General features: G+C 40.6%; 1 protein-coding gene and 1 long non-coding RNA gene across 6 annotated transcripts in view; one reads left to right on the top strand and one right to left on the bottom strand.

Moving 5' to 3' along the window:
- The window catches only part of LOC124296972 (DNA N6-methyl adenine demethylase-like), a 93,838-nt gene that overhangs the window by 36,940 nt on the left and 45,957 nt on the right, over positions 1-10,941 (bottom strand). For all 5 annotated transcript variants that reach the window (XR_006906492.1, XM_046747480.1, XM_046747492.1 and 2 more), the window contains exon 2: positions 7,635-7,709. Coding sequence is in view for 4 of the 5 variants with exons in the window: in XM_046747480.1 (XP_046603436.1) it covers positions 7,635-7,709 (75 nt within the window). In the remaining variant the exon portion in view is untranslated. The remainder of the gene's footprint in view (positions 1-7,634; positions 7,710-10,941) is intronic.
- Positions 8,701-9,239, top strand: LOC124297002 (uncharacterized). The gene is made up of 2 exons (XR_006906497.1): positions 8,701-8,968; positions 9,057-9,239. It is a non-coding gene; the product is annotated as an uncharacterized LOC124297002 (long non-coding RNA).

The following is a 10,941-nucleotide window of genomic DNA, read 5'->3' as shown; positions in this document are numbered from 1 at the left end:
CCGACTTGCGACCATGGAAGATTCTTCGATTATTGTCATTGGCTAGAGATAATGGAAAAAAGACCCGTGTAAACGGTTCCAAACGTATGCTTTAATCCCATTCCAATTTTCAACGTCTCGCATCGTTTCAAACCGAATTTTGATGCGATTTCGTTATTCGCGTAAAAATTGCAAGTTCTGTTGGTATTCTGAAAGTTTTCAACTAGCCAATCATCTCCGCCAAAAATGGTTTTCTTGAAGGATTGGAGCCCTCGATGGAAAATACCAACAAAAAACGATCAACATGCTTGAACACTCGAGTCATTTCGCTGAAATATGATCATTCATTCGTTCCTGTGCGTACAATTGTACATATAACAGTTGCTAATGATGATTGTCAAACTTACGGTTATAACGTCACTGACTTGCAGAACCCGTCTACAGAACTTACGAGCGACGAATGAAAACGATGATTTTCGAGTCAGCTACGCCAGTGCATTATAGTAACAGAGCGTGAATTAAAATCAAAGACTCGATGAATCGAGGAGACTTTTTGGCCTTCGAACAAAATTGCATCGCAGCCCTCGCGACCCGACTGTACGTACCTACACCTACTCGCGTAGCCGTGCCGTATGTATGCACGTTATACGTAGATACAGTCTGCTCTCGTAAAGTACGGTCTGGCCGCGGTCTAGAAGCCGCGTACAACCGGCGAACTCGAATCTGACCGGTTGAAGAACTGGACAAAGCGCACGAACCTCGGGTGGTACGTATCCAATTTGTCCGGGAACCGTGAAACCCTTTCAACTTTCGGATAACAAGATTTTCGAATCGGATCGGTTGGAACCGGACAAAGCGCGCGAGTCTCGGATGCGAATCCAATAAGTCGAGGAACCGCGAAACCGTACCGAATTTCGGAAAAACGGGACATCCCCGTCTTAGATGAAACCAGCACGGTTCCGAGCCAGTGATCAATGCGCCGAGCGCGTTCTAAACTTGTCCAATTCCAGGGGTCTCGATTCGGAGACGCCGGGTGTACGCGCATCGCCTCTGCATAAGTTGGACCGGGGAGTGCAGAGCGGAATACAGCAAAGCGCAGAACTGCATCGACTGTACGTCTCCCCCGTTGAAGTGGGTGGGCGATGGGTGGCGGCGAAGCCGAACCAGGTACATTCCGTACCGATGCGAAGCAGCCGCCCGCGACTCGACGGTGGCAGTCCAGATAAGGTTTTAGATAAAAGTTATACACGTATCGGTGGTGGTTCAGGGCACGACGTTGGTCGCCGAACACTGACTGCGGACATTAAACAAGACCGACCATTGTTCTCTCGATATTTTTACGAAAACCCTTTATTACCAGAGCTGTGGGGGTGTGGATGTAACAGCCGAGGCTGAGGGATCCTGACTGATTATCGGTTAATTAAAAACTAGCTGTTATTGAAATGCGTTCGACGCGTCATAGAAGATCGGAATCCGGTATCGGATTACTCTGGCAAATGGAGAAAATTAGTCAGATTTCTTTACGTTCGAATCATTCATTCGAAAATCACAATTTTTTTCGACAATTATCAAAAATCCATGGTTTCATGTCACAAGAACTGGGCCGTCATCTGGGATTAATTAATTATCGTTGAAAGGAAATAACACGGTATATAGCCATGAGGCTTCGAGTGAATCACTTTATACTTGAGTTCAATTGCGTAAAGGCTCTCTGCGGACTATTGATAATTAATAGAAGCCTTTATCGTAGGTAAAGAGGAAACGTAAATGAAAGATTTTTCGACGAAAATTATTCCTGAAAAAGTGCGACTTTCGTTTGCCAATTTTGAATTATCATTTCTTTCATTTCTGTGCGACTAAACCCATGAACTGTCGATGATCAAGTAAATAAAACATGTTTTGGAAAGCTTGAATATAGTGATCGTAAGTGTCGCTCATCCTTTGAGCCATTGTGCTAAAGTAGCACTTATTTTTGAAACTCATCGGTGCGTGGCACTGTAGGATAGACAGATTTTGGCACTCGCGCATACGGATACATCATAGAAATGAATCAGCGACCAAACTTTTGTCTAAAAATAGCAGGGAACCTTTCCATTGGCCTACGTGACTAGTGATAAAAAAAAGTCCTGCGGTCTTTGACATTTCCTCAAAACTGACCTCGAACCTTAGACTGAGCTTTTTATCTAATCTCGTCTAGGGACCGAATAACTTAGTCGTATACCGAATAGTTCGACCCTCCGTGTGACAGATATAGCGGAACTACCGCTTTTTTATTCGTAGATACAATAAAATTACTTCTTGTTTTTTTTCACGTATTGATTAATTTTTCACTGCGATCGTAATTCTTGACGAAAATGTTTCAAATTCGGGAAAACTTTATAATTATACTAATTATTGCTTCTGAGGTAGAGCGTGCACAAGGCACTGGAGAATTTCGGTGGGAATTTCCGAAAAATTTCCGCATAAAATCAGTGTTGTAACATTCGTGTAAATTTTTTTACGGCTCCTTAAATCACAATCCCATCTGGAGTAGTCATAATTTGTACGACATGCGTCGAGAATCGGAAGGTGAGAGAGAAAAAAAGAAAAAAAAAACATTGAGTGAAATGATCGCTCGCTAACATTTATTCGAATTACACCGGCAAAGATAAGTTTAAAAAACATAATAAGAAACAAGGATGTGTGCAAGTGGAAAAACGGAACAAGTGAAGACTACTGATTGTGAGGTTACATGCCAAGGAAGATTGCCTTATGGAACTTGTTAATTTCACAATTGAATAATAAGTACGCACCGAGACAGATTAAATTGAATACAAGTACCTATTATTATTCCCATTGCTCGTAGAAATCGTTTTGAGAAGAAATACTCTCCATATTTTCATTGAAAGGAAAATTTCCGACTAGAAATTTTCTAATGACTTTGAAAACTTATTTTTTACAAAACACCAAAGAACGCGAGAAACACTATATTGTCTCACATTCGGGAACGAATAATCCCAGCGATAGGAAAACGTAAAACAATGAAAATCTCAAGAGGATCTCTTCGACCTCGCCGTTGAAAGAGGTTGATGTTAAGGGCCCGTAAAACTAAAATACAAGAAAGCACGTCCGTATAGATATCAGTGGCTCTGATCAGACTCGCGTTATTCCGTGGTATCCGTCGTCATGCGGGGGATGAAAATCCGTTCATATCTACAAACGGTATTCGTAATCTGTTCACAAATGCGGGGTTCTATGAATCGCGAACTAGACCCTGACGGGGCAGAGTTTAATAGCGGGAATTTATGACGGCATTAGACAGTAATTAAAATCTCGTTAATCATTAAGCAACGTTGGCCGGGGACCGAGAAGTTTGCCACTGTATTAATCGCGCTGTCCATGTACCGAGGTGAAATACTGTTTGGAAACCGAAGCCGAATAACACGTAGCTTCTGAGCGTGTAGGTTACGTGAGCATGTATTCACGACGCATAGAGTAATGCAGAAACTTACTCATGCATGTACCATATACTATATGCATTTACACCGCGTGGCTTCAGCTGGCTCATTACAGTCATTAGTCATTAGTCATTACGAGCGGTAGTATCCCGCGGTGCTGCGGCACTACAGATTCACGATAAGTACCTATGCGATATCTCATCGCCGAATGTAGGTAAGTACCTTATACTATCGGTCCCGGCATGTCACGTGACTCGAGCGATAAGAATCTTTATCGGGTAAATTACGACGATACAATAGAACTGATCAAATTTATCGTCGTAATAAAAATATTAGGTCAGAGGAAAAGCGAACATGTTCATGCGGTTAGTATTATAAAGAGACATCAAGTTACCCACTACAAATTGCATACAGCCTACTCTGATAATAAGACAAATTTTTGTCAATTACATTTACCGTTTGACGGAATATTTTGTGGCCTTAAATAATGATTTGAATAAATGGTGTCTTAAGAACTGCAATCGTTGAATCGGAATTCAATGGCATCAAGTCGCCTTCGTAGTGTTTTGTAATTACAATTGTATTCCCGCCGGGGATTTAATCAATACATTTAAGTTAGTTCGACGCTGGCTATAACCGCGTTAGTTATTAAACTGGTTAGTCTAGCCGAAATGGTGGTCCCAAAACTAATGTAATTTATGTGATATCAGCGCAGCTGCAGCTGGCACGAGCGGTGACGATAATTAATTTGCAGTGTACAGATATGCAGATGGAGTTTCATATCACCGATATGTGTCAGGCCCGAATTTTAGTTGCTCCGAAACAATACATTCACTCGAATCAATCGCTCCCTTTTCATACAAGCAAGTCAGGATAGGCGGTAGTGACAGATATTGTGAAGAAAATTTTCACTAATCTAGTTTCGTTTATACTCGCCGCAGGTGAGAATTTTTCTGTAAATATTTCCAGAGATCATAAAAGATTTTCGTTCCCAAGAAATGAAAAGCCTGACAATAAACTGCAACGAGACCAAGTATCATTTCGAAATTTTAATGTCAATCGATTTTTTCTACCGCATAACGGCCGTTTGTTCATTTCCATATAATATTATAACTAACGTCGATGCGAAGATCGATAAAATGGTACAAGTTTCGGAGAAACATTTCGCTGACCGAATCCGTCTACAAGTATGCCCTTAATTTGTTAACGCTGATTTATGCAATGGTTACCCTTAGCATTGAAATATTCTAACGAACTTTGATATACAATTAATGAAAAAAATTTAATTCGGATGCGAAGAGAACTTTGAAGCCGGGCGCTTACAACGAAGGTCGCAGATATGCGGGCAATTCTATCGATGTGTGTACCTACCTACTTTGTTTGCGCAAGACTAGGAAATGCATCGAGGTGCAGCGCAGTTGCAATTTTGCCCGCAAGGCGGCTTGGGTTGGAAAATTTTAAACATGGCGGTGCAACGCGGACAGGCGCACTCTACCGCGATCAATATAGCGCCTTGTTTAATATCAGTTCTCAAACTGAGTACAGCCTGTGTCAAGATATTATTGAATGAATAGAATGGTACCCTCTCCGATGCGTGATTGTATCGAGCCCGTGCACCTTGTGCGGGGACGAAGCGTACTAGCCCTTAAATTGAAAACGAAGAACGGAAAACAAGATACTCTAGGGCGATAAAGTCTATGGAGTTATTTCTGGTCCAATAGCTCGCGCCTAGTTCCTACCACGATCAATCTGCACTGAATGCAAATTCAGATGCACTGCGGTAAAACGTTTCGGTGGTTGATTTTTTCACGGCACTAACTATCCTGATTTCGGCTTCCGCGAGGACGCTGGTCAATCAGTTACCGAAAATAGACAATTTCGGTTGACTGTAATATGGAGTAATTTAGAAATTGTCTGCAATTGGTAAGAATTTTCGTTTTAGCAAAACGTTATTTGTGAATTTCGGTCAGGAGTGGACTCCGAAAAAATGCCTGTCGTGCCTGAATCACCCTGCACGGCATATATTATAATATATGAGAGGAACACGTGATTCTCGTTTACGCAATTTGCAAAATTCTACTCGACGAAGGACTCTGAGAGTTGGTGAACAATTTTAGGATTTAGTACCGGTGGAAGTAAAGTTGAAGTTCGAATTCACCAAGCTCCTCAAAGTTTCGACAAACTCCTCTCGAAAGCCTCTAATTAATGCGTTGAAAAATGGGATCGTACAAAGCACAATAGTAGACTGGTATTTGAATTAAAATAGGAGTTGGTTTACAAGGTGGGTATACGTATGTATAGCAATTTTTTTCTAACCGCGCAGTCCAAGTTGAAACCTCTTGTACACAAACGAGTTTTTAACGAGGCATAAAACGGTGCGAATATTTATTTTTTTCTCTCCCCGAGTCGGAAGCAAGTGAAAAAACGGGAGAAAGGGCGAGAGAAAAATTAGGGAAAGAAAAGGCATACATTAAATTTGACTTTTTACAATTTTACGGTCGCACATCGGTCCCCGCGATGCATTTTACGGCCGCGTTTGAGTGCCTCGTAAAACCGTAAGTATAAGGAAAACGACGGTGTGCCCTAGTATATTCCCCCCCCCCCCCCCCCCCCCCCCCTTGAGTGGGTAAGTGTAACACGTAGATTTTCCAGGGACAGGCACGCACATGCGAAATTGCCTGCTCTGAGACTATAAATATAAGTATGTACATATATATAATAGTCATGCCAATCTGTATATTTTAGCATAGATTTCCCCGTGGGTAGACGCAAAGATCATAAATTTCCTGAATTACCTATTACGCAATTAGCAGTTTTACTCGCTACTTCGGTTCAACCTGAGTAAATACGATATTTCACGTTGACGGACCAGTTTTCCCACCTATAGCTTGTCAAGAGGATTGGTTCGTCGGAAATAAATAATCTCTCTCAATTTCATTATGAGATCATCGTGCGTCAAATATTTATAATATTTTGATATCCGTAAAATACGAAGACTTCCTTACGAATACAAAAAAAGAAGACTGGAATTGTAAAATTGTAAAAAAATAAAGCTTAAGTGTCGATAAACCATTTTAAATCGTTTCAAAATGATTCGAAATGAAGTAGATTCGTTCAATTTCACTCTGCATTATCTCATTTTGTTAAAAATGACTGTATTCTATGAAATCTGCAATGCAATAGATTTCCGTGTTTTTCTTCACTAGTCAATATTCAATATTGCAGGTTGATGGTAATAATAAACGTGGATGCGATGCTTTAAAATCAAACACTTGACATGATAAAAAAAACATGTTTCGATAAATTTGGATTTGTAAAAAATAATCTTCTAGATAAAATAAACCATCGTAAAATTAACTCGATCCAATTGACAAAGTTTTCAACCGTCTTGAATCGATTGTAAATACAGCATCATTCGATATCCAAAGTTTTACTTATATTTCGAGTATTTTATATTTTCCTATGCTCAATGTTCGGACTATCTCATGACAAAATGAATGAAAAATGCAGATTTTTGGCAAACCAACCTCCTTAAAAATGTTTCGTCTTCATCGATTCATCACATTTCAACATTGGTCCAGCAACCCTCCACGAAAACCATTCCTAAAGTTAAAGCCAAGAAAACCGTCCTGACTTCTACCCGCTATATAAGGGATTAGCCGAGCTTTTCCCTCGGCTAAACGCGTAGACAATATAGATACAGATCTCTCGATGAATCTACACGTAACTCTGATTAGTATCGTCAGGCAAGTTTGTCATTTACCCGAACGAAATGGAAGGCACGGCACGTAGGGACGCGAGCACGCCTGCCGTGCGTAACGTGCGTGTTCTAAACAGGGTTACGGTTATTAGCAGTTAACGAGAAGGATCGGGTTAAACTAGCTTGAAGGAGAACCTATCGACTCGAGAGAGAAAGAAAAAATAATTATATAGTCAACGCACGAAGGTTGTCAACGAAGAGTTTTAAATGCAAGGTAACTAAACGTGTAACACGTTGCGACCGTTACACCTACTACTAATATTTGCGTTTTCAGCAGGCACAACGTTACGTCATCCAACAATTTTTTCCATTCATTGTTCCTTTTGAAGATGAAATAAAAACCGTCGCAAATGACTATGACAAACGTCCTGCTGTCAGATCCAAATATATCAGGACGATTAGCGCGCGAAAAGAAGCAAATGACTCATGAGTTTTCATCAACATCATCATCAACTCACCCTGGGTGTTCCTTTCCCTCTACCTCGGCCTCTTTCCCTGAATGCTCCATCCCCTGTTTGCAAGTGATAGAGGTGCTGAAACATAGAAATAAAAAGAAATTGTTTGAATGTGAACATTTTGTTCAACACCCTCTGTATTCCCATGGAATCTAGCCGCATATGCAATCTTTCTCGTTCACGAGTAGCAGAGTATGCGCAAACACGCCTGTCGGTAGGCAACTCGTGATGCACTCATGTATCGCGATTAAACTAACAACTGATGAACTACAGAGGAACTGTAAAGAAAGGATACATTTTTTAAAAATATTTTCGTATTGACGTCATGAATGTTCCATAGAGCAATTTCCTGCCTCTTCGTATCGAAAATACACATACAAAATGACGCATTTGTCAATAAGTTTCAAGAAATTATTGCAAAATTTCCGTTTTCTTTATTCTTCACATTGTTTGCAATATTTTAATTCAAGCTTCTGTTAAAATAGAGTTCTTCTGCTTTCGTGATCAATTCTTTCGCTTTTTCAGCCAACTAGCCTGAGTTACCCTGATGAGTATGACACAAAAATAAAAGATCTTGAAATACTCATTTCCCTGAAGTTCCAACCGAACGGGGATCGGAAAAACTGGAATATCAAGCCCGAGAGGCTAATCACTCTCGAGTATACTTGCTTCTTACTACCTTACTTAATTGATTCGCCTTATCTATCCAAAAACTCGTCGGTAGTCGTCGATACTCGTATATACGAGTTTTTGTATTTTTGGATAGATAAGGCAAATAAGTTAAGTAAGGTAGTAAGAAGCAAGTGTACTCGAGAGTGACTATAGCCTCATACTCCGCGAGTGACGAACCCTGCTTTACCAAGCGTTGGTAACATTCCTGCGGGAGAAAAACACTGAATTACCGACGCCGGATCGGAGGGTAAATTAACGCGCCGTCGACAGATGTCGACAGAGCTTAACTTCGCCCGAAAGCGCCGCCGTAAGGAAGCCGGCAGCGGCTGGTATCATTTCGGAAAAACAAAGCCTGGCGATAGGCAACGATGTAGGCGCAAGCACAGCGCGCTTGCGCCCCGGGAAGAAAATAAGATAAAATTGATTTTTTTGCGCGCGCGCCACTCGCAAAATTAAATTACGACGCGACTAACGCATCTAAAAACACGACGACGACGACAAGTATTTCTCGTGGTCCAGTTTGAAAATCTCGATGCATAGGTGATATTTAAAAGCTGAATAATGCCTAAGCAACAGAGATTCGTGATGTGCGAGGGGAGAGGAGAGAGGAGAGAGAATATACCTATAGTACGGGTTGAAGTTGAGGCGGGGCCAGGCGAGGCGAGGTAAGAGAGATAAGGCTGGGTGTTCAGAGGTGAAATTACATCTTTCGACGTTTTTCCATCACCGTGATTATTTAATTTGATATTTCAGGAAGTGCGCCTCTTCTCGAGGATGAGGATGAGAACGAGGCGGCAGAGGCAACGAGGATGCGGGGGTTATTCGAGCGCCAGCGTGAAATCGAGTTAAACTTGGAATTAGAGTTGCTTCCTTGATATTATATAAGAATATTTGTCTTCGCTGAATTAATTTAATATAAACTTGGTAAGTCTCTGATTTGCTGTATTTACTTCCAAATTTCACTCTCTCTCTCTCTCTCTCTTTCCCCTCCTGCACACTTCCACTTTGCAAAAACTTTATACGGCTGGTACGCTTAATATTCATCATTTTATTACTACAATTTCATTTCTACAACCACCTTATACACCCTCCATTGGCTAAAATCCCAATCATTTACAGGGCAAAAATAAAATACCCTTTATGATCACACAAAAAATAAGGTGATTGATAAATTTTTTGTCTTGTTTTGTTTTGTATACTACACAAATTTTGCAAGCATCGAATCAAGAAAATTGAACAAAATTGAAAACCAGTGCAAAAAGCAGACCGAACTTTTCTTCGATTCGTGATTATATCAATACAGTAATCAAAGTCGAAAGGGACCAAGACAACAAAATTCATGGACTTTTCCCAAAACGACTGAATAATCGCTAACACATAGTGTGTGTGTGTACATATATATATGTATAAGCGCTATATCATCTAAGCGCCGGGCGAACACACGCGGCCGATGAGAGTCGGATGATCTAATCAGGCTCTGCGTGCAGCGGTATGTTCGAACCAGTGAATATCGGGGTTTCAGGTGAATCAATGGACGAGTCTGAATCCCCCCCTAGCTCTAGCTTACAGCCGCTAGGCACGGCTGACCAACTGCGGACTAATTCCCTTTTACGCGCGTTACTCATTCGCGTCCGCATGCGAAACTACGCACATGACTGGCATACGCATACGGTGGATAACGTCGCCCGTTATATCGATATTTTCTGCACAAAGAGGAACTGTTTTTTTTCAAAATTATTCATTATACAGGAGCCTTCACATTTTCCACCTACTACAACATATGATTTTTATACAGCCTAAATTCTCTGCAGTATTCACGGTCCGACAAAGCGCGAGATTTTTTCAAGAAGAAATACTTTCAGAAGTACTGCTACGCAAAATTCTCGCCGAATTTCAGAAGCTTGTGCGCGTAATGAGATGTATTTTTTTGTTGAATCTGACTAATAATTGTGTACATAATTTATATCTGCTATGTTGTTATTACTTATTGTTCATCACAAAAGTTGCTGTTGAACTTTAAACTATAATGAGAAGATATATTTTTACATCTGACTTCGCTCAACAATTAACTCCCGTAATTTTTGTACAAAACCCAACAGAATATCCGTTTACTCTTAGGATAATTTGATAGGTATACGTATAGCGATAGGGCAGTAGAGTTTGAAAGAGAACGTATAGTTTTTTGAAATTGATACTTTACTCTAATTCCGATGCCAACAGTTATTAGCACCACTAAAATTTTGTTACTTCGCTGATTTTTCTTCAATGCAGAATTTTCACGCATGTGGAAACTATCCTACACGAAAAAATAGACAAATAAATACACAAATAACGAAGACGTCTCGGCCGAAATAAAAGACAAGAACGAAAATGAGAAAATCCAAAATCAGCATGATTGCAATAAGAAAGGGGCTGGCATGCGTTTCCATCTCTGTAAGTATTTAATTGCCCGCAATCGCGACAGAGTCCAGATTTGAAACGCAAATGATTTTCGACTTTGTTCTTATTTTCTAAAAAAAAAATTTAGACAATTTTGTTCGCACGTTGCCGAGATGCGATAATCGGCCAGAGTGCAACGAATCAAGCCTGACGAAAAGGAAATAAGGCAGGGTGAAATAAGGTGAGGCTAGGGAGCATT

This window comes from Neodiprion virginianus, chromosome 1 (assembly GCF_021901495.1).
Source record: "Neodiprion virginianus isolate iyNeoVirg1 chromosome 1, iyNeoVirg1.1, whole genome shotgun sequence".
Classification (NCBI taxonomy): domain Eukaryota; kingdom Metazoa; phylum Arthropoda; class Insecta; order Hymenoptera; family Diprionidae; genus Neodiprion; species Neodiprion virginianus.
The sequence above is the reverse complement of the archived record's forward strand: the minus strand, read 5'-3'. Positions and strand labels throughout refer to the sequence as shown.